This window comes from Myotis nattereri (assembly GCF_964212035.1).
Source record: "Myotis nattereri genome assembly, chromosome: 1".
Taxonomy (NCBI): Eukaryota; Metazoa; Chordata; class Mammalia; order Chiroptera; family Vespertilionidae; genus Myotis; species Myotis nattereri.
The window spans coordinates 175,538,705-175,563,616 of record NC_138075.1 but is presented as its reverse complement, the minus strand read 5'-3'; the positions used below and the strand labels follow the sequence as shown (position 1 = coordinate 175,563,616).

Sequence of the window (24,912 nt, the reverse complement as noted above, 5' to 3'; positions counted from 1 at the left end):
CAACTAAAACTGTCTCACTTTAAAATCCATATGTCAATTCATAAAATGTAATGCTTCTGAATAAGGGATTTTGTCCTCAGTCTAAAAATATTTAATGGCTATTGCTCCAAAAACTTCATAATGGGCTCCAGGGCTGAGCACAAAGATTTGTCTCTGCTCTCTCCTGAAAGCCCTTCCTGTGGCCTGGAATGTGTCCCTCCCAGACTCCATATGTTGAAGCCCTAACTCCTAATGTATTGGGATTGGATGATGGAGCCTTTGGAAGGCAGTTAGGCTTAGGTGAGGCCATGAGGGTGGGGCCCTCATGATGGGATTAGTGCCCTTAAAAAAAGAGAGGCCAGAGCGCTCTCTTCTCTCCTCCTGGTAAGACTACATTGAGAATGTACCCTCTGCAAGCCAGGAAGAGAGATCTCACCAGAAACCAATCATGCTGAAGCTGTGCTCTTAGACTTTCAGCCTCCAGAACTGTAAAAAAAAATTTTTTCTATTGTTTAAGCCACTGGTCTATAGTATTTTGCTATGGCAGCTTGAGCAGACTAAGACACACAACTAAAATGGTTGTGGAAGTATTTTGTAAAATCATAAACCCATAAGGACAAAGAGAATAGGAAAGATGACAGCAACAGCTTGGATAAAATAACACAGAAGTTAGTGGTAATTGACTTAGTAAATTCTACATCTTAAAGTAAATGCAAAAAAACACACAATGAAACTACAAAAACCAAGAGGCTCAGGAACTGGTGGCACTAGGTACCTCTGAAAGCAGAGGTAGCGTGAAACTGTACACTGAAGGATTGGGGAAATACTTTTAAGAGCCGCTAGGCACATAATGCAATATACAGATCATGTATCCTAGAAATGTACACTTGCAAACTATATGACCCTTTTGACCAGTGTCACCCAATACATTTAATTTAAAAAAATAAATGTCATTCTATAGACTGTCACTGAGAATGAGTAAACAAGTTAAAAAAAAAAAGCACCTGGATCCCAGATCCCCATTACAAAGTGAGCACTAGACTGTAGGTTTACTCAATGCAAAGAGTAAGAGCAGTGTTTGGATTGGGCAGGGGGGATGATGATACCACACCAGGCACAGCTATGGGCTCATGGAGACAAAGCACTAAAACTCAAGTACTGAATGCTGAGGGCCCTCATACCTTTCCCCTACTTGGCTTCCAACATGTTCAGAGTCAGACATATATGGTTTAGGTAAGATTGGACATTCTTCTCTGGGGACTCTGTTTAGCCAGGGAAAGATGGCCAACAAAATGGCCCAGTAAGATCACCCTGGGCTAATGTCCTGAGCTGCAAGCTCCACCCATAAATACAAAGCCACCCAGCAGCTTTCTATCCATTCTTATACAGGAACAGATGGCCAAGGATGAGATATGTGAGGACGTATTCCAACATAAAAGACAGACAGAAAAATTAACAAAAAAAGGCAACCTTAAAGAAACAGACTATAAAATCTGAAAAGAAAAACAAAACCTCAGATAGCTAAGTGAAGAAAATCCTTTTTAAGAAAAACAATAAAAAAGAAAAAAACTCTTATAATTTAAATTACGATGTCACAAATAAAAACCTCCAAGGAAGGGATAGATTGTAAAACTCAAGAGCTCTCTTAGCAAGTAGAGTAAAAAAAAACAAAGTCAGAGATGAAGATAAGAAAATGAGAGACAGCCTGGCAGGCGTGGCTCAGTGACCTATGAACCAGGAGGTCACGATTCGATTCTAGGTCAGGGTACATGCCAGGGTTGCCGGCTTGTCCCCCAGTGTGGGGACTGCAGGAAGCAGCTGATCAATGATTTTCTCTCATCATTGATGCTTCTATCACTCCCTCTCCCTTTCTCTCTGAAATCAATAAAAATAGATTAAAAAAAAAAGAAAATGAGAGAGAGAGAGAGAGAATGTGTGTGTATGTGTGTGTGTGTGTCTTAGGGATATACCTGATTAGAAAGGGAAAATAGAGGGAAGGATATTATTATATAAGCAATTCATGAAACTTCCCCAAAATTAAAGGATATGCATTCCCAGATTTATTAATAAGAGTCCAATGAGTAATCAGCATAATGGATAAATATAGGTCTACTCAAAGACATGTTATAATAAAATTTTAGAACAGGAAAGCCCAAAAGAGGACCCTAAATGTTTCTAAAGAAAAAAAATGTGGCATAGAAAAATAATCATTTATCTAGGAAGTCTCAGATTTCCCAATAGCAGTATAGAAATGTAGAATATGATGAAGTGATTTTTAAATTCTGGGGGACAAATTTATTTTCAACTGAGAATCTAATACCTACTAAAAGGAGGACACATATATAATGCAAACTGCAAGATTTCCCAATATGACCCTGGCTGCCTGGAGAAGGACCTAGCTAAGACCCCCTTCACTGACCATGTCCCCAGAGATGCTGCCCCCAAGCACAACTTCCCATAATACTGGTAGCTTCCTCCCGCTGGTAGGAGGGCCTGTAACTTCGACTGGCTCCAAAGTTCTCTGGGGCTAAACAGCTACTATTCTCAAACACTCCTATAAACATCCAACAAGCACTCAAAGAGACAAGATCACAAGCAGCCTGTATGTTTCTTCGCTGATAAGACTGCATTCACGTTTGTACTTTAGGACTGGGGCGGGTGGGTGGGGGTGTGTGAGAACCTCCTAAGCACATTTTTCTGTGAGATAATGAAGGTGGTGGACCTGTGCCTCCTTCCTGTTGACCCTGGTTTCTAATGTGTCCCCTTTCTACTGTAAGAGGAAGAGTAACGGTGATAAGCTTAAGAGCATAAAACAAAGCCACCATTAGATGACATGATGGGATGGTACCGAGCCCTGGTACCTGAAAAGGTTGTCAGCCTAAGGCATCACTTTCCCTAGTGAAGAGGAAAGAACACATCCAGCACAGTCAAAGAAATTTTCACTCATGGCATTTCTTTAAAAACAAACAAAGAAAAACAACAACCTCAAAACGAAAAATAATTCCCCTGCATCCTTTCTCAGGAAGCTGCTATTGGAGAAAAAGAAGACACGAAACTCAGAAAACAGAGGCTCTATCTTACAGAGGCGGACAGGCACCAGGACGATGTGAGGGGAGAGGCGAAATAACACCTGGGCAGCTGGCTGAAGAGCACCTACTACAGATTTAAAGCGGGACAGATGGTTCTGGAAAAGCGATTTGCAAGAAGATGAAACTGACGGGCTATCTGATGTCTTCAATCATATTGAGGGGAGATTCAGAAGAAATGGGAGTAGGCATGAATGTGTAGTAAAAATGTAGAAACTAGTAAAAAAAAGTCAATTATTAACTCTGATGGAGGTGGGAGAGAAGTTTCCAAGAGCCATCGTATACCACATGGCTCAACTTAGAACGTTTTCATAGTCACAATAATGAATACTGATCTGATAAAAATTATGACAAAGCAATGTTGGAGGGGTATAGAAAGTAACTGTAAGAGTAACGGTGGCAAGCTTAAGAGCAGAAAGGTCTCATTCTCTTGTGAAAAGTCAGAAGACAGGATCTAAATGTGAAAAATCAAGGGCACATACTGCAAATGTTATTTATTTAGAGATACAGAGGTAAATACTTAAAAAAAGTTAAGTGTTAAAAAATGATTGCCTCTCAAGAGGGAGAAATGGGGATGAACCAGGATAATGTAAGAAAGATGCTGTTTTTAATAAATCTTTTAACCATTTGAATGTTATAACTATGTGCTTATATTAATTTTAATAAAAATAAAGAACAAATATTTAAAAATATTTTATAACAAATTACTGTTACTACTGAAAAAAATAATTCGATGGGTTGAAAAGAGAAATGATTTCCCCAAAGAGATGTTAAAAACAGAACATCAATTTCTCAGTATGTTTCCATAAGAAGAAAGCTGTCAAACAACCATTAAAAAAACCCACAAAATAACAAAATTAAGATAAAATCCCTCAAACAATGCTAACTTAGAAAATGATTTAAATTGCTAATTGTAATTAAAATCAAGAAAGCTTATTTTAATCTTAAGTAAAAAGAAAGACACTTTACAAAGTTTAAAATAACCTAATAACTATGAATAAAAATAGTATTCAGGCAGCATTCATAAAAAGCCTAGTGTATGTAAAGCACTGGGGTAAATATTGTAGGTTACATAAACAGTTTATGGTCTAATCCTATAAAATAAAAGCCTAATATGAAAATTTTCCCTTTGACCAGATTTCTGCTGGGAATTCAACCGATCAACCAGTCGCTATGACACACACTGGGAGGCTGCAGACAGGAGGTCCCAGGAGGAGGGGGCAGAGAAGGGCCCACCAAGTTAGATGGAGGGAAGGGAGGGAGAGACCCAAAGCATTGGGGACAGAGATGGGTGGGGAAGGAGGGCTGTGCAGAAGCCCCCATTTTACGGACCCCAGCAGAGTGTGTGTGGGGGGTGGGGAGGGGGGCGTGAAGACAAAGGAGAGTGTGAGAGAACTGGATGGATGGAGAACAGTGATGTTTGATTCATGGCCTATTTACTTTTATATTTATTAATATATTTTTATTGATTTCAGACAGGAAGGCAGAGGGAGAGATAGAAACATCAATGATGAGAGAGAATCGATATGCTGCTTCCCGTATACCCCCTACTGGGATTCAGCCCACAACCTAGGAATGTGCCCTTAACCGGAATCAAACCCAGGACCCTTCAGTCCGCAGGCCATGGCTCTATCCACTGAGTCAAACCATAGGGCAACCCATGGCGTATTTAAAACCACTGCAGTAGGCTGAGCAGGGGTGTTACCTGATAATGAGGTGTCTCTCCTTAAGTTGGGGTAATTGGAACTGCAGGGAAGTAAAGACACCCATGGAGTCTGCAAAGGGTTTCCACGCACACGATGCAATTTACTTCGTGTGGCAGCTGAAGAAGGTGAGCAGAGCCTTAGAAGGACATGAGGTCTCCCAAGACCAGGGGCTGGAGAGAAAGTGCATGCCGAGTATTCTGCACCGTGAGTTACAATCCTATATAATAAAGAGCTAATATGCTAATGGTCATTGGTCGTCATGCCATAACGACCGATCAACAGGAGGCTGCGTGCACAGCAAAGCACACAAGGGTGGCCTTGAGAGGAGGCAGGAGGTGGGGCGCCTCCTCACACTGGGCCTCTAGTCTATATATATAAAAGCCTAATATGCTGTGTCCAACCGAGTGGTCGACTCACTGGTCGCTATGACGTGCACTGACCACCTGGGGGCAGATGCTCCAAAAGGTAAGTTAGCTTGCTGCTGGGGTCCAACCAATCAGGACAGGGTAGGAAGGGGCTGGACACACCCTAGAGCTCTCCCATGGGCCCTCCTTGGACACCAGCCCCGATTGGGACTGAGTGAGATGGCCCTGATGGGCCCTGATCACTAGCCAGGTGGAGGGATCCCACCTGTGCATGAATTTTGTGCACCGGGCCTCTAGTAGGAAATAAAGACACATACCCAAATATCACTCACAAATTTGAGAAAGAAAAAGTAGTTCAGAAGAGAAAGTTTTTTCTTTGAGTAAGGGAAATAAGAAACATTCTATCAAAAAGGTGTGACTTAATCCAAAAAGGTATGACTTAATATATATCCCGATTCTGGGTTTGCCTTAAATGTCATGTTAAGAATTTGGACTTTGTTCAGAAGAAAAAGAGTATAGTTGAAAGGGTTGGGGAGGTATGGCAGTGGTCCAAGAAAAGTAGCCTTCATAGAACTAAACTGAAAATTAGAAGATGTTGAAACCAAGAGAAGAATGTGTCTATAAGAACATGAATAAGATGGGTAATTGAAACCCCTGTGCCTAGAAGCAGGTCAATTTTTATTTCATTTTAATAGCACTTTTACCAAACTGTCAATTCAAATAAGTCAGGTTTTGCTGGTTTCTGCAATAATACCTGTAGATTTGTTTGATGCTCTCCTTCGAATTTCTGTCACCATCAATCGTGAGACTTGTGTTGTGAACTGCAGAAGATCAGAAAATTTTTCTGTCATTGTATTTGGCGGAGCATTTCCAAAGACCTATAGGTAAGAAAAAAACAATTTTAATGAAGCATTGTTAACTTTTTCCTTTTAGTCTGTGCATTTCAAAGTGTGATATGACTTGAAAATCAAGTAAAAAAAAGTATGCTTAAACAGTTTCTTTGAATCTGAAGAACATGTTTAAAAATACAACTCTTTCAATAAATCACGTCTAGCCACATTTCCTTATACATATTAATTTGTTGAATGAATGATTAAATAAATGAAATCTAAAAGCCAAAGACTAGTTATCTATATAATTTGAATCAATCTACTTTAGGAGCTTTAGAAGAAATAATGTTTCTCTGAAGAAATCTAAGTTAAGAATTTAGAGGTAAGGTTCTTGGATGGTTCACAGATAACATCAGATGGTGCAAAGCAGAGACTTATCTAGTATTACTAAGTTCTAGGCTAAACATAGAATTCATTGACCTTGAATGAATTTTGAATTTTATCTCAAAATTTCTGAATCTAACCACAATAATCATCGAAGCACGACTGTTCGGAAAAAGACTAGAACAGAGAGAATGAATGAAAGGCTCATGAATCTTCCCCATCTCAGTATGTCCGAATTTTCCCAGCATGGATTAAGTCACACCTTTTTGATGGACTGCTTCTTCTTTCCATTATTCAAAGGGAAAAGCTTTTTCTTCTGAAGTACTTTTTGTTTCTCAATTCCATGAGTGGTATTTGGGTGATGAGATACATTTTATTTATTTATTTTTTTAAAAAACCTAAGACAAATGAATTTTGGAATAAATAGTTCTTCAAGATAAACTAGTATTTGTTCAGCAAAGAATATAAGAAAAGGAAACCCGGGCCCTGGCTGGTTGGTTCAGGTGGTTGGAGCATCATCCTGTACATCAAAAAGGTTGTGGGTTCACTTCCAGGTCAGAGCACATACCTAGGTTGTGGGTGCGACCAGGAAACAACTGATCAATGTTTCTCTCACATTGATGTCTCTCTCATTCTCTCTTTCCCCCTGCCTCTTTCTCTAAAAATCAATTAAAAAAAAAAACCCAAAAATAAACATATCCTCAGGTGAGGACTGAAAAAAAAATGAAACTGGGTGGACTGTCATAGGAAAAGAAATGGTACTATAATGGCTTTATAACTAGGTGTATCATAAAATATTATTTCAACAAATGTTCTTTATAACTAAAAGGAAATTCTGTGTCTTTTAAAAGTATGATAGTTCTCTATTGCAATACCAATTGCACACTGTTTTGTATTCTTACCTGTTCATATATGACTACAAAGGGATGAAACCTACCTCACTCATTTTTGTACTACCTACCAAGCTACCACCCTGCCTTTTATAAGGATGTTTCCTAAATATGACTGTTCATTTATATGCTGCCTGCCCCCAAAACCAAATTCCAGAGGAAATTTAGGTCCCTTAGCAATGAAGGACACAAACTATAACATGAGAATATAAACTAAAAGTAAAAAAGAAATAAAACAAAAACAAGCAAATAAAAGACCAAGACTAGGTAATGGACTAGAAAATACATTAAATAAAAATCTAAAACAAAAGACCTCTATATTTGCCATGTTTTAGTCATGAATTTGGCTTAGATACACAAAAGAGAAAACATAGTCAATTATATGGTTCACAATGTCCTTAGGAAAGAAAAATATGTATTTAAGGAAGTACCTCTATTCTTCATACTATAAAATTTTTCTTCCAAGGAGCCTAATAAAAGGATATAACTTATAATGTAATATCCTTGTAACAGAAGTGTTTCTTACATTTTTACAGTAGATACTTTGTTTCTTATAACCTCTCTCAAATTGAACTGAAAGTATAAAAATAAAAATTAAAAAATGACACCAACCACACACCAAGAACACAATAATTCAATTCTACAGGATGTACTTTTGTCGTTTATAAGTCTCTTCACTAACTTGTCACAGGAGTAATTGTAAATTATCTCAAAGAACAAATAATCAGTCTTTATCAAAATCTCAGTAAATTGTTTTTCTTATAAGATTTTGATAACTGTTGCATGCTTACAGTTAACCTGTGTGTTGTTAAATAAGACCCACATTCTTTAACACACAAACGGCAGATAGATTAGAAATTGAGAAGCTAAACAATGACACATGCTTGAATAGCCATTTTTACTTCAATTCAGAGATGAGTATGTAACTGTTTAATAAAGGTGTTTATAAAACAACTAGAGGCCCGGTGCACAAAAATTAGTGCACTTGGGGGGGAGGGGTGGAGGGGGTTCCTCAGCCCGGCCTGTGCCCTCTCGCAGTCTGGGACCCCTCAGGAGATAACGACCTGCTGGCTTAGGCCTGCTCCCGGGTGGCAGAGGGCAGGCCCAATCCCTAGATGCAGCCCCTGGTCGGGCTCAGAGCAGGACCGATTGGGGAGTTGGGGTGCCTTCCCCTGTCATGCACAGAGCAGGGCGGATTGGGAGGTTGCGATGCCACCCTCAGTCACGCTCAGGGTAGGGCTGATTGGGGGGATGGGGCACCGCCCCCTGTCACACTCAAGGCAGGATCGATGGGGAGGTTGCGGCGCCACCCCCTGTCACGCACAGAGCAGGGCCAATCAGGTGGTTGAGGAGTTCCCCCCTGTCACTCACAGAGTAGGGCCGATAGGGGAGTTGGGGCACCGCCCCCTGTCACACACAGAGCAGGGCCAAATAGGGGGTTCGGGCGCTGCCACTCTCACACTAAGGGCAGGGCTGATGGGGAGGTTATGGCTCTACCCCATCACACACAGAGCAGGGCCGATCAGGGGGTTGGGGCGCTGCACCATCACACACAGAGCAGGGCCGATCAGGGGGTTGGGGCGCCGCACCTTGTCACACACAGAGCCGCAGGGCGATCAGGGGGTTGGGGAGCTCCCCCCTATCAGGCACAGAGCAGGGCTGATCAGGGGGTTGGGGCGCCTTCCCCTGTCATGAACAGAGCAGGGTGGATAGGGAGGTTGTGGCCCCGCCCCCTGTCACACACAGAGCCGCAGGGCAATCAGGGGGTTTGGGCGCTGCCCCCTGTCACGCTGATCCCGGGGCCGGGAGGCCTCACGGCTCTGCTGATCCCGGTGCTGGGAGGCATATTACCCTTTTACTATATAGGATGGAGGCCTGGTGCACGGGTGGGTGCCGGCTGGTTTGCCCTGAAGGGTGTCCTGGATGAGGGTGGGGGTCTCCACTGGGGTGCCTGGCCAGCCTGTGTGAGGGGATGATGGCTGTTTGCAGCTGGTCACACACCCTTTAGGGTGGGGGTCCCCTCTGGGGTGCCTGGCCAGTCTGGGTGAGGGGCTTTGGCTGTTTTCAGGCTGGCGGGTGACTTAAGCTCCCAACCGCTCCTTTTTTCTTTTTTTTTTTTTATTCTGTGCCAGCTTTAGCTTTGAGGCTTGGCTCCAGCTCTTAGGCCTCCGCTGCTGAAAGCAGGTTTCTGGCCTTTGTTTACCTTCTGTATTTGAAACAATGTTGCGATCCTGCTGGCTGAAGCCTGGCGACTAAAGCAGGTTTCTGGGGTTTTGTTTAGCTTCTATATTTGTAACATAGTTGCTTAGAGTTGCAGCTCAGAGGCCTGCAGCGGCAGGTGGGGAACGTTGGAGTCCTCCGTCACTGAAGCAAGCAAGCCTCATGTTAGTTTCAAGCTGCCTGGCTGCCGGCCGCCATCTTGGCTGGCAGTTAATTTGCATATCGCCCTGATCAGCCAATGGGAAGGGTCGCGGTCGTACCCTAATTACCGTGTTTCTCTTTTATTAGATAGGATTGTACATTTTGCTCAGGCAATTATTTGGCCTTTTGTGATACTTATTTATATATAAAGTAGGTAAACATTTCCATTACCAAGAATATATTTATGTATATTTTGCTCCTAAGAATTAATATCTATTTTGTTTCTAAGCATTAAGACAACTTCATAAAATAAATAGATCATGTTTTAGAAGATATAGAGATATGGTTTATTCAAGCAGTCTTCATGCTGGTTGAATAATATGCTGTTCAAAAACTAAGTCTTATTTGCTAATCTGAAATGACATAAAGAACTTTTAGTCCAGTGATCTAACACTACTGACTGATTCATTCTGTCATTTATTCAGTCATAAATATTTACTGATCTCCTAAATATGTCAGGCAATATTAGGAGTCATGAATACCATGGTAAATAAAGAGTTGTAAATACCACGGTAAATAAAACATATATGATTCCTGTGTTCATGGAGTTCATATTTTAGTACAGGAGACAAACATTAAACAAGTTAATTTAAAAATGAAAATTATATTAGACAGTGGTGCGTTATAAAGGAAGTAGACAGGTAACTGAAAGGGACTGCCTAGAGTGGGGAGAAGTTATCAGAAAAGGCCTCTCTGAGTGGCACTGATGTGAAGGATGATACCGAATGCAGAGAAAGTGTCACAATTCAAAGGGCCATGAAGCAAGAGCTCTGGGTAGTAAGAAGAGTTGTGCTGAGACCTCAGGGTGGACATGACATTAGGGTGGGTGAGGCATCAAAAGGCTGGTGAGGTTAGAATGTTTTGAATGAGAGAGGAAATGGTACAAGATAAGGCTGGACAGGTACAGGGACTAAAACATAAAGCTGACATCCTATATAATAAAAGAGTAATATGCAAATTAACCATCACTCTGCCATTCTGTCACAAAGATGGCAGCACCCAGTCCCCTCAGCCCCGCTGCTGAAGTGTACAGGCCTGTTGGCCAGGCAGGTGTGGTGGGGGAGGTGGGGGGGGGGGCGAGGGGCAGAGCCAGTGATCGGAGGGGGCAGGGGCGAAGCCAGCTCCAAGGGGAGCAGGGGGTGGGCCTAAGCCGTCAGTATGATATCCCCTGAGGACTCCCAGTATATGAGAGGGGGCAGGCTGGGCTGAGGGACACCCCTGCCCCCCAGTGCACGAATTTCTTGCACCGGGCCCCTAGTTTTAGATAATACTAAATACATAAGGTAGCAAAGGAAAGAGAATTTTTGTGATTTCAATAATTAAATCTAAAAATATTAGGTATGTATGCACCCTTGCACAAATAGTGGCATTTAAAAAAATATATACAGTGCTCCAATCATGTACTTAAACGTGTGCCACAAAGGGTGGAGCATGGAGCTGGTAGTCAGGAGGCTTGAATTCTGCTTGGCCTCAGTGACTACTGGTCAAATTTTTGTGGTTCCTTCATCTGTCAAGGGAGAGAGTTGAGCAAGAGATTGGTAGGTAATGTATTCAACTCAGAAAGGATGATTCCAAAGAGATATGTTATGTTCACAACTCAGATGAAAATAAAAACAGCACTAAGGAACAAAACGCCTTCTAGCAAATGCAATAAAAATAATTACCAAGTGGTGAGAGCGTCCTGAGGGCCCATGCACCTGAAGGGTTTCAGGTTCAATCCCTGCACTAGTTGGGGAGCATGTGGAAGGCAACCAATCAATGTGTCTCTTTCATCTTTCTCTTTCATCTTTCTCTCTCCCTCCCTTCCACTCTCTCTAAAAAAAGAAAATCAAAGGAAAAAATATCCTCAGGTGAGGTAATAATATTATTTTTATTACCGTATAATGATCATTTACCATGTGCCTAGCAGTATTCAAATACTTGACCTATAATGTCATTTAAATCTCATAAAATCTTATACAGGATCCCCATTTCACAGATAAGAAAAAGTAAGGGTTGGAGAAGTTAAACAAGTTAAGACAGGTGGTGGTGGAGCCAGATTTAAAACTAGTCTGTCTGATTCTAAGCCATGTTCTTTAATCACTCAGTACCATATTGTCTAAATTAAACTTCACGTGAATCCTATCATTGTCACTTCACAATGTTCACCTTAAGGGGAGAATAGCATGGCTTGACTTATTTTTATAAGGATCATTTTTAATATCCATCTACATAAATTTCAGAAAATTTCCTGATACCTCAACTAAATATTTCTGGAATACTCGGGGAGAACAAATTTAATGGTGTTATCTAATGGCATGCATAAAGTAGAAGCTCAATATGTACTTGCTGCAGAATGAAGCTATTACGTAAAAATTTATTAAATATAACTAGTAAAAGGAGTTGGAATTCTGACAGTTTTCTAAAATGGTGTCTTTTCCCCCCCTAAATTCAATATATGTCATATCTAAAATTAAGTTACACAGTACGACTAATAAATAACTGCAATATAAAACAGATTTTAAAAATTTACAATGAAGATGTAATTGTGTTATTTTATCTTATAAATGAGCTAAGATTTCCTACCAATTAATATAAATACTTAGGGAAACATTTATGTTACACTCTTCTTGTTTCTCAGAAGGTCACCAACTTAGGGGAAAAAAACTGAGAATGCTTCCCTCAGTGCCTTCCTCTCCTTCTGGGATATGCCTGCCTCATGAGAACACGCACTCTCATCTGCTCCGAGTGTGGCCTGCCACTGTCCAGTTCTTCTAGCAACTGGGTAGGTAAAACTAACTATTTCAAGGGTAAATTTAACCCTTTGTTGGACAGATCTAGTCTCCAATGTCAACTGTATTGGTATTAAGTAATAAGCAGAAAACCTGTATACATGTAAATAGTTTCCTTTTTGACTCCTGATCTAGCTCTCATTTGGTTCTAAACTTGAGTATCCTTCCTCTAAAGCAGCGATCCTCAACCTGTGGGTCACAAACCCTTTGGGGGTTAAACGACCCTTTCACAGGGGTCATCTAAGACCACCGGGAAAACACATATATAATTACATATTGTTTTTGTGATTAATCACTATGCTTTAATTATGTTCAATTTGTAACAATGAAAATACATCCTGCATATCAGATATTTACATTAAAACTCATAACAGTAGCAAAATTACAGTTATGAAGTAGCAACAAAAATAATTTTATGGTTGGGGGTCACCACAACATGAGGAACTGTGTTAAAGGGTCGTGGCATTAGGAAGGTTGAGAACCACTGCTCTAAAGCCAACGATTTAAAAAGTAAAGGTCATGCCCTAGCCCAGTGGTTGGCAAACCGCGGCTCGCGAGCCACATGCGGCTCTTTGGCCCCTTGAGTGTGGCTCTTCCACAAAATACCATGTGCGGGCGCGCACATACAGTGCGAAGTTGACTGAAAACTTTAAGAAAAGTTTATTAAGTTAATTTTAAGGGAACATTGTGGAGTGAAAGAAGATGTAGTGTCGAGGATTTGAGAAAGGTATGTTGAGATGGTTTGGACATATAGAGAGGATGAACGGAAGGAAATAGACGAAACAAGTATACAAGACGAGTGTGGATAGGAGAGTTGGAAGGGGTCGACCTCATCTAACGTACCTCAATTAAATTGAGGACATTTTTAGCAAAGGCCAGCTTAGGAGTACCCTAATTAAGTTAATAACAATGTACATACCTATATAGTTTAAGTTTAAAAAATTTGGCTCTCAAAAGAAATTTCAGTCATTGTACTGTTGATATTTGGCTCTGTTGACTAATGAGTTTGCTGACCACTGCAAACTAGCCAATTTGGCTCAGTGATTAGAGTGTTAGACTGAAGGTCCTGGGCTTGATTCCAGTCAAGGGCATGTACCTCGGTTGCAGGCTCCATCCCCAGCCCTGGTCAGGCGCTTGCAGGAGGAAACCAATTGATGTGTCTCTCTCACATTAATATTTCTCTCTGTGTGTCTCTACCCCACCCTTCCACTCTCTGAAAATCCATGGCAAAAATATCCTTGGGTGAGGATTAACAACAGTAACAAAAAAGTAAAGGTCACCTGTGAGCGACTAAAAAAAAGACACTGTTTTCAACTTAGATATTTCTCAAATATAAAGGAGAAGTAAATTCAAAAACTAGGGGAGTCTCTAAAATAACAACTAATTAGCAAAGGTTATATTTTAAAATACACAATATAAAGTATAACATCTACCAAGGCATTTAATAATACAGTTAATTTTTAGACGATCAAAATACTGTATTTTTAAAAAATAAATTTAAACCAAGTATTTTTTTCTATAAGCTTCTGTTTGTGGGATTAAAAGTTAATTATTTTTAAGAATGCTGGATAAACATTATTCAGCTATTCTCAGACTGCATGATAACCTTTCAGTGGGAGAGAATCAGTGAGAGGGAGGACAGCAGTCTCCTTGCAGGACTGTGATGAAGATCGTAGGAGGCAGATGAAGAACCCAGCGTGAAACTGGCCCAGAAAAAGGACTCAACACATGTCATTTCTCAACCTGCGTCTCATAAAGGCAAAAACCACACACTGAAATAACACTGAGAACACTTTAAAAATAATTCTGGAGATAGATGCCCATGTCTAACAGGAAGATAGTTTATTTTAAAAATAGCATAAATCAAGCAAAGTCTCAAAAGTGAATAGTACCATTCCTATTTAGCAATCATGGCTATGTGCTCTACAGCCATAATGAGCTATTCATTTATCAAAGTTACCTCTTACTAATAGAGAATGTTCATGTCTAAATGGTCAAACATTAAATAAATATGGCTATATACTGCAAAATGTAGTGGATGTGATGGCTTAGTTAAGGACACTTTTAGTTTAATGATGAGTATCCAATGAATAGTCTATATATATATTTTTTAATTGGTCACAATTAAAATAACTTCCTATCTTTTCATTAGTTAAGAGAAAAGTGAGCCTTTGTGGTATTTAAATCACATTAGAGATGTAAGGCAAGGCATATACAGTGGGGCCTTGACTTACGAGTGTCCCGACTAACGAGTTTTTCGAGATATGAGCCGTCTCTCGGCCAATTTTTTTGCTTTGAGTTGCGAGCTAAAATTCGGGTTACGAGCCAACTTCAGATACCCCACTGCTAGTTGGCGCAGCAAACGTCACAGTGAACGCCACAACATCAGCCCAGCATCCCGTGTCTCACTCGTTCACTTTAAGATTTGACATACGAGTAATTTGAGTTACGAGCTCCATCACGGAACGAATTAAACTCGTAAGTCAAGGCCCCACTGTATATGTGTTTTTAATCAGCCAATTAAAAACTTTTGATTTGAAAGAATTTAAAGTTAATGAGACTTATGACAATTTAGAATGCAAGAGAACTAAGTCAAACAGTCTAACAGAGGATAATCACTAAAGCATCTAAAATCTACTCTTTAAAAGAAGAAATACCGGTACAATTATTCTCTCTTAATACTCACTTGACTTGACGGTAGAAACCTAACTAAAGAAACACATCAGATACATATGTAGGACATTATCTATTAATTTATGCTAATAGATAAAACTACAATTGGCCTAACTATTCTCAACTTATCACCTCTGTAAATGTTCATAAGTCTGAGAGAAGGGAATTACCTTAAACTACTCAGCAGCCAACAGTACATAAACTAAACTAAACTAAACTAAACAAACTTCCAAGAACTGGTTCCAACCAAAATTAATGACTGGTTACCTCAACAGGACTTGAAAAAAATGGTTTGGCCACAATCAGTTCTCTCTTCCAATTTCAAAAGAGCTATTTTAAATGTTTCCTCACCTCTCCTCACGTTCCTTCTCACCATCTTCTCCATCCATCATTCTTACCTCTTATTTCATAGATTAAAAAATGAACATCCTCTAATAAATATATTAATGTTTCTATCCTCTAGTCCTATCCTATCCTACCTAACCACATAGGTGGCATGTGAACTAGTCTCTCTCTTACTATGTTCCTTCCTTCTACTTACCAGGCCAGCAAAACCTCAACCCCAATGAATAGTGTATCTATCTGCCTTCTCTAACTTCTACAGGCTACTGAATGCCTGGAAAGAGAAAAATCACACACCAGCATGGATAAGATCCAGTACAAACTTATTATCTCCAACTTTCACTGGGCCCTCAATACTCTTTCATGTTCCTTTCCCACTATTTCTCATTCCCTTTCATTAATACGCCAAACCATCACAATTTCCTTAAGTCCCTTAGTCAACCTACTTCCTTAAGACTCTTAACAGCCCTAACCGGGTTGGCTCAGTGGATAGAGCGTCCGCCTGCGGACTGAAGGATCCCGGGTTCGATTCTGGTCAAGGGCATGTACCTTGGTTGTGGGCACATCCCCAGTAGGGAGTGTGCAGGAGGCAGCTGATCGATGCTCTCATCGATGTTTCTAACTCTCTGTCCCTCTCCCTTCCTCTTTGTAAAAAATCAATAAACTATATCTTAAAAAAAAAAAAGACTCTTAACAGACCACACATTCTGTTGATAACTACAGGAACCTGAGGTCATTAAGAAAGATCTTATTTAACTTCCCACTTACTCACACCCAACAGAATACACATGCTTTCCCATAGGATGAGCTCTTTTTCCAGCTGTAGGCTCAACCACCCAGCTGACTCCATGCTCTCCTACCTCAATCATTTCTTATTTCTCTTGAAAATTTACACATTTTCCCTTCCCTTCTCTTTATAAGCATGTCTGCATCTTTCCTACCTTTAAAAACAAGGCAAAACACTAGAAACATACAAGCAAACACCTTTTTACTCTCAAATTCACTTCCACCAATCTCTTCTCTTTTCTTTCAAATTTCTACAAGCCAAGTATATACTTACTGTCTTCTCATTCCCCATTCACTCACTCACTGCTTTCTGGTTTCACCATTCCAGTAACTTCCCAATTGGCAAATCTCAAGGCCTCATATTACTGAGTCTCGCTATTATGCAAGATAGCGTTGTCTGCTCTCCTCCTGGCAACTTTTATCTCAAGTGCTATCACTACCCTCTCCTGATTCATTTTGTACTGCCACTGACCAGCACCTCTTCTATATCCTTTTTGGGCTCCCCTTCTTTCACCAAACATTCATATTATCCATGGTTCATTCTTTACTGCTATTTGTCTGGCAGTATGAACCATGTGTAATCTCTCCTGTACCTTACCATGGTTTGCCAATGATTCCCAAAAATATGTGTCCAGCCAAATCCCTTCTAATTGTCTACTGAATATTTCTACCTGGGAAGCTCACAATTCATTTAGACTCCATGCTCCAAAATGAACCTATCCCCTAAACCAGTGATGGCGAACCTTTTGAGCTCGGCGTGTCAGCATTTTGAAAAACCCTAACTTAACTCTTGAGCTGTGTCACATATAGAATTTTTTTGATATTTGCAACCATAGTAAAACAAAGACATATTTTTGATATTTATCTTATATATTTAAATGCCATTTAACAAAGAAAAATCAACCAAAAAAATGAGTTCGTGTGTCACCTCTGACACACATGTCATAGGTTCGCCATCACTGCCCTAAACCTTTCTTTCTCAGCTATTGGGAAAACATCCATCCAATTTCTCAAATTAGAAACCTTAGAGAAAGCCTTGCCTTGGCCCCTTCTACTCTCTTATTCTATTGCTTACAATACTTTGATGGCTCTGCATGCCTCCAAGAAAAGTATTAGTTCTTACTAAAAGTATTAGCTCATGATCCTCCTATCAATCTTGACAGTCTTAATTTTTGCCCTTCCTTGACATAAAATCAGCTGGGAAAAGCCGAAGTGCCCATCACTAGATGAGTGGATAAAAAATCTATGGTACATTTACACAATGAAATACTATGTGGCTATAAAAAAGAAGGCTCTCCTACCCTTTGTGACAATATGGATGACCTGGAAATTATTATGCTAAGCAAAATAAGCCAGTCAGAGAAAGACAAATATCACATGATCTCACTTATGTAGAGAATCTAATCAACAAAATAAACTGACAAACAAAATAGGTCCAGAGGCATGGAGGCATGGAACCTACTGACAGATCTCAGAGATGAGGGGGAGGGAGGGTAGGGAAGAGATTAACCAAAGAACATATATGCATATATGCATAACCCATGGACACAGACAATAGCATGGGGAAGGCCTGGGGTGGGGTGGGGGCTGGGTAGAGGGGGACAAAGGGAAGGAAAAATAACCATAATACATTTTTTTTTAAAGTATATTCACTTTTTTTTTTAAATATATTTTATTGATTTTTTACAGAGAGGAAGGGAGAGAGATAGATAGTTAGAAACATTGATGAGAGAGAAACATCGATCAGCTGCCTCCTGCACACCTCCTACTGGGGATGTGCCCACAACCAAGGTACATGCCCTTGACCGGAATTGAACCTGGGACCTTTCAGTCCGCAAGCCGACGCTCTATCCACTGAGCCAAACCGGTTCCGGCCATAATACATTTTTTTAAAAATCAACTCCTTGGACTGCTTATAGACACTGGTACATATTAAAATATTTGTTGCTTTTTACCTTGACTCATCCTTTAACTTCTTACTTGAATTACATTCTGGGTTAAGTTATTCCTGCTAATACTAATCTGACTAATGCTTCTCTTTTAAAACTCAAGAATCACATCACATTCTTGAGGGAGGCTTCCCTCCTTGACACCATCAGACTTTCAGGTAACTCTCTTTCCAGGGCGCCACATTCCCCTCCTGCATTTCTAACGCCACTTTTCTTTGTTGCTGTGTTCTCTGTTTCTGTGCTGATCTCTTCTCCCACAGAATGCTATGCTCATCTTCCTCATTATACTTGAGCTTCACAAGATTAGACTGTTTTATCTCAGAAACTCCAGTGCATAGTACAATGTATGGCACAATGTTTACTTATACAATGTGTGTGTATATATATGTATATGTATGTATGTATGTGTATATGTGTGTGTGTGTGTGTATATATATATGTATATTATGTATGTGTGCGTGTGTATGTATGTGTATATATATATAAAAGCCAAGTGACTGGAACGATGGAATGACCAGTCGCTATGACGCACACTGTGGTAGCCAACTGGCCCAATCGGGGCCCCAATTGCGCTCGCCCCCCCACCCAACCTCACATGGCCCCTCCCCCTGGCCAGCCCCACCCCCAACCCACCCCCCAATTTGGGGCGGGGCCAGCCAGCCAACATCTCATGGCCCCTACCCCCAGCCGGCCCACCCCTGATGGCCCCCCAACCCCAATCAGGGGCAGGGCCAGATGGTCAACTTCCTGCATCCCCTCCCCTCGCCGGCCCTGCCGAATCGGCCCCCATCAGGGTGGGTGGCCGGACCCTACCCATGCACGAATTCATGCACCGGGCCTCTAGTTTAACATAAATAGGTATCAAAGTGTAGACAACTATCACACCACAGCTGAAGCCTACTCTAATATGAAAGACAATACAAAGAAAAAAGTAATTTGAAGAAAAATAACAATGTAAGAAGTTAAAGAAATTTTGAAAAAATTTTATTATTTTCAGAGGAATGAGAGAAGATACTGCACAATTTTAAAAGAATAGAAGAAAGTATTCAAGGAAATTAAAAATATAAAATAAGGTTAATCTAAAAGAGTTAGTTTAGGGCAAGGGAGAGAAATATAGGGAGACAGAGGGGAAAGGAGACCTGGGGGGGAGATAAAAAGAATGGGGAGGGGGGAAGAGAGAGAGAGATGAGGAGGGAGGGAAACAGAGACATGCAGAGAAAGACAAAAATGGAGACAGTTATAGTATGAAGTCTGGGGAAAATAAGTTCTACAAGAGTGGAAGTAATGGTGGTATACTATAAGGTCCATCTGTGATCACTATTCACACCACATTCAGTCAGTATAAAGACAAATACTGTTTAAACAAATGTATACTACATGAAAAGGACAAGGATGAGGGCAGCATGTACCAGTGAGTGTATGTATGCTTGTTATAGTTTGGAGGAATGGGGAATTTAAAAAAGCTAATTTTCATAATCCTCATTAGGAAGTTAATTAAGACTGAACAATCAAGAAACAAGCAGTAAAAGTATGTTGTTTAAAAGCTGAGAGAGCTAAAAGTGGCAGCAGCAATTAGCAGTGGAGAGCAGTGGGGCACCTATTAGCCTGCGGAACTGCTTGACTTTTTAACCTATGTACTTGTACACCTTTGGTAAAAACTTAAAAATTACTTTAAAAATCCCCATCAAGATTGCTACATGTATCAACTTGATAAAAAACAATAAAACACTAACTATTTAGACTCTCTAGGGCCTGTAACTATCTTCTTTCAATCTGATAGAAAACCGGCCAAACAAGAAAGAAAACTGAAATGATTCCTTAAAAGTGTATAGAGAGCACTTGGGCAATTGCACCATTTGGTGCAATAAAACCGTCACTTCAAAAATAATGGAAATAACAAATGAAAATTTACAATCTATCCCTCCTCCCAAACTCAACCATTAGAGGAACCTTTTACAAAATGCTCACTTTTCCTTTTATATGTAAGAACTAAGTAGAGTTCATTTCACCAGGTCTCACATCAAGTCATACTACTTTATAGCAAACTGACAGGAAGAAAGGAAAACATCAAGCTTCTTAAAGACTTAACTCATTCTATCACTTTTCCTACCTGAGACTTATTATGACCTTAAGATTCTGGTGGTGCCACCCAGTCCTGGAAGACATGCTTGGCAGCCTGGACTCACCCTGTTAAACACTGGCAGCATCATGTACAGCTTCTCCTCTTGTTCCTTCTGAGTCATGTGCCGAGGAGGATGGCACAACTCAGTGAAGAGCCGGCGGAGGTGCATCAGTCCCAAGGCGTTGTCCTGCGGGCTGCACTCCTCCTGCCTTGGGCGCCCCATGATCCTCTTCACCATGTTCATCTTGGCGGGCTGGTGATCAACACTTGTAATCCTGCAGAAAGATGTTCACCAGAAACAGTCAAAATGCCATTGTCTGATCAGGTCAAGCATTCCTGCAGAGCTTATAACAAGTCAAAAAGTAGAAAATTGTGACTAAAATACTTTTTCTACTTCTTTAAAAAGAAAAAGTAGAAAGGCAAAGATAATTCTGATACACCTTCCTAAATGACAAATTAAAACTATTGCACTCAACTATCCTACAAGCTTTGACACAATTTGTATAAAATGTAACCCATTAAATGTAAAACATTAACTGGGCAAATGTTTCCAGTTAGTCATATCAAGTTCAAAAAAAAAGGATCACAGATCTTACTATTAATATGTTGCTGAATAACTAAATACTTGTAAAAAATTGAGGGAACAGAAAGTTCACCCTTACCTCAAAGCATCCAAACAAAGAACTCCATCCACACACACACAAAAAAACATAGTTTTTCTATTTTTAATTTATATTTTTTTCTAGATAAAGGATTATACTTTGGTACCTGCTAAAGAGATTATTTTAGGTTATAGTTTGAAAATACATAAAACTTAACTAAAATGATACCCCCAATATATTCTACAAATCACATGACTGAAAATTATATAACGGAAGACCACTTTTTCAAACTGTGGCTTGAAGCCCTTTGGTAGGTCATGTTAATTCATTTGGTAGGTCATGATGAGTATTTTTTTAAAAATATATTTTATTGATTTTTTACAGAGAGGAAGGGAGAGGGATAGAGAGCTAGAAACATACATCAATGAGAAACATCAATCAGCTGCCTCCTGCACATCCCCTACTGGGGATGTGCCCGCAACCAAGGTACATGCCCTTGACCAGAATCGAACCTGGGGCCCTTCAGTACGCAGGCCAATGCTCCATGCACTGAGCCAAACCGGTTAGGGCCATAATGAGTATTTTGAAAATGAAATAAAAGATATTAGAATACATATAGTAAGTACATATAATAAAAGATATTAGAGTACATAAATAACTATTTTTTAGGTAAGGGGGTTTTTGTGTGTACTACATCATAATATAAAATGTATCCCTGGCTAGAGCTGCAGTTAACCAACACTGGGTTAGAATATATACCAGAATCAATAACACTAAGCTTTCAGAAAGCACCATCAGCCCTTTTCAACCACCACTCACTGTGCCAGCAATTAGCTAACCTCATACACAAAAACAGGATACCTCACAAAAGGATTCAGGAAAGCTGGGAAGACATTCTGGATACACAGAATCTGGAAGAAAGGCAATTTGCTTTTTCATCTGTGGAAAAGCAAAAATAAACTGGATTCATTTTAAATCTTGCTACATAACCACATAAGCCAGTATGTCATTTCTTTAAAAAATGAAAGACTGCTACAAGGCTAGAGCTTTTTGTACTAAACATCTGACTACTGATTTTTTAAAAAAACTATAAGAAGAACTAGCATCTTAAACACATGCCCTTGAGAATTTTGAGTGACTCTGTATTGGGCGACAGGCATGGGCTTATGCACTGTAGCTGACTGCAACAGGAGGCCGTGATGTAACTCATCACAGGTGAGGAGCAAAAAGACACACTCTGCTTACAGTTCTGCCAATGGCTTGTCTATGCTGAGCTACCGCTGTGCAAAAAGCACTTAATACACTCTAAGAGGTCCAATCTCAGGGAAGAATGCTTAGACACAAAGGCAAAGGCCAGGGGGCAGCTCTGAATTACAAAATGACAAACTAGTTAATCCAGTTCAAAGCTGTTCTTAGCAAGTCCTCCAAATATAAATAAAAAGATTTCAAAAGTATATTCAAATAGCCTACTATGTGCTGGTGGGTGCAGTCCTAAAAATCCCCAGAACAAAAACAAAATTTGAAGTGAATTACATGTTTTTAAATTAGCTAACATTTTACATTATGCATAGCTCTGATCTTTTTCCTTAGCCTGTAGCCAGAGTTCATAATCTAGAGTGTGTGGTTAGGGATTAGGAGATTCACAATTCTCCGATTCTTTAAAAATGTTTTTCTAAGAGATCCCCAGCTTTCAAAGGAGTCTATTATCATTAAAAAAAAAAAAAAAAAAGTCAAGCATCACTCTATATGTAGAGACCTTCAAAAGCACTTTCAGACCATCTCCTTTGTTTCTCATTCCAACTTAAGCAAGTGTACAGAAGATAGGATTATTCTACCTTTAGGGGAGGCAAAAGACAAGAACAACTTGCTCAAAATTTCACAATGAAAGGGAATTGTATGAGAATCCAGACCTTTACCTTCTATTCAAGTGCCCTTCCCCAGTCTACTCATGTTTATGTGCTAACTTTAAATTACAGAATTCTTGGAAACTGTGACTCTAGTATATTTATTATTTAGTACCAAGTAGCAATTAGAATGTGAAAGAAATCTCTCTGATTTTTCAGAAGATGCATTAAAATAATCAGCTTTCATCCCAGTAAAAAACAAAACAAAAACATGATCACATATTGACAAACACTGACTAAATGTAATCAAGCTATTGCACCATCGTTATTTAATATTTATCAGATACAAAAGGATAGGTATCAATTAGCTAAAAGGGTTTACAGGTATTTCTCAATTACTCAGATAATCTCAGTGATAGAAAAAAAGATGCCTCCCTTTCTCCTAATTTACCAAGAAACACTTAAGCATACAAGCTTGCTGAATCATTTGCTTTGTCTGCACTTCAATGTTTATATTTAAAGTACTAGAGGCCCAGTGCATGAAAATTCATGCACTGGAGGGGGCGTGTCCCTCAGCCCGGCCTTTGCCCTCTGGCAATCTGGAAGCCCTCAGGGGATGTCTGATTGACAGCTTAGGCCTGCTCCCTGAGGGCCAATCACGGGACAGCACTGGCTGGTGAGTGGCCAGCCACACCTGCCATTGACCTGCTGCTGCTGCTGGTTGCTGCCACCCCCCTCCTCCATCGCCGTCCCCTCCCTCTGCCCGCTGGCATGTATTTTGGCCTGGCACTGCCTGCTCACCGGCCCTGCCCCATGCCAACCAGTAGTTCCACAGTTCGGTCGATTTGCATATTACACTTTTATTATATAAGATATTCAGACCAAGAACTACCATGTTTTAAATACTCTCCAGGAGTGAAAGACTAGGAAAAAAATAGGGACTTTTCAAAGCAGTAGAAACATGCCCATATAAGATCAGTAAATTCAGGTGAAAGGCTCTCAACCCTTGAATCTTGGGTTTCTCTCATCTGTAAAATCTTTTTTTCACAACCGTTGTGTAATGCATATATAAAATAACATCCTATCTAATAAAAGACAAAAGGGGTAATTAACTGTAACTCCACTACACTTCCCATTGGCTAATCAGGGCGATATGCAAATTAACTGCCAACAAAGATGGCGGCCGGCAGCCATGCAGCTGAAGCAAGCAGGAGGCTTGCTTGCTCCAGTGATGGAGGAAGCCAAGGTTCCCAGCCTGCAGCGGCCCGGCTCTGAGCTCTGAAAGCAACAAAGTTTCAATTATAGAAGCTAAACAAACCCCAGATACCTGCTTTCAGCCGGCCGCAGCCTCAGAGCTGGGAGCCCCAGTGACGGCAACAATGTTTCAATTATAGAAGGTAAATAAATCCCAGAATATAAAAAGAAAAAGAAAAAAAGGAGAGGTTGAGAGCTTCAGTCGCTGACCAGCCTGAGAACGGCCCTCAGCCCCTCACCCAAACTGGCCAAGCACCCCAGTGGGGACCCCCACCCTGAAGGGGGTGTGACCAGCTGCAAACAGCCATCAGCCCCTCACCCAGGCTGGCCAGGCACCCCATCGGGACCACCACCCTGATCCGGGATACCCTTCAAAGCAAACCAGCTGGTCCCCACCTGTGCACCAGGCCTCTGTCCTATATAGTAAAAGGGTAATATGAAAACTGACCCTAGCAGCAGAAAGACTGGGAATGACTGGTCACTATGACACACACTGACCACCAGGGGGCAGACGTTCAATCCAGGAGCTGCCCCTTGGTGGTCAGTGCGCTCCTATAGAGGGAGCTCTGCTCAGCCACAAGCCAGGCTGATGGCTGCCAGTACAGCGGTGGTGGTGGGAGCCTCTCCTGCCTCCTCAGCAGCGCTAAGGACGTCTGACTACAGTTTAGGTCTGCTCCCCGCTGGCAAGTGGACATCCCCTGAGGCCTGCTGGACTGCCAGAGGGATGTCTGATTGCCATCTTAGGCCCAATCCCCCGGGGAGCAGGCCTAAGCCAGCAGGTGGTCATCCCCCGAGGGATCCCAGACTGCGAGAGGGCACAGGCTGGGCTGAGGGACCCCCCCCCTTCCAAGTGCACAAATTTTTGTGCACCGGGCCTCTAGTCATTTCTATAAAGTGCCAAGCACATT

The 24,912-nt window shown here is 40.7% G+C and overlaps 1 protein-coding gene across 2 annotated transcripts in view; it reads right to left on the bottom strand.

Moving 5' to 3' along the window:
* The window catches only part of WDFY3 (WD repeat and FYVE domain containing 3), a 176,933-nt gene extending 156,370 nt beyond the window's left edge, over window positions 1-20,563 (bottom strand). For both annotated transcript variants that reach the window (XM_081094948.1, XM_081094949.1), the window contains exons 1-2: window positions 20,369-20,563; window positions 5,891-6,014 (exon numbers count right to left, since the gene is read on the bottom strand). In XM_081094948.1, the coding sequence (XP_080951074.1) occupies window positions 5,891-6,014; window positions 20,369-20,548 (304 nt within the window). In that variant the 5' untranslated portion in view covers window positions 20,549-20,563. The remainder of the gene's footprint in view (window positions 1-5,890; window positions 6,015-20,368) is intronic.
* Window positions 20,564-24,912: the final 4,349 nt, after the last annotated feature.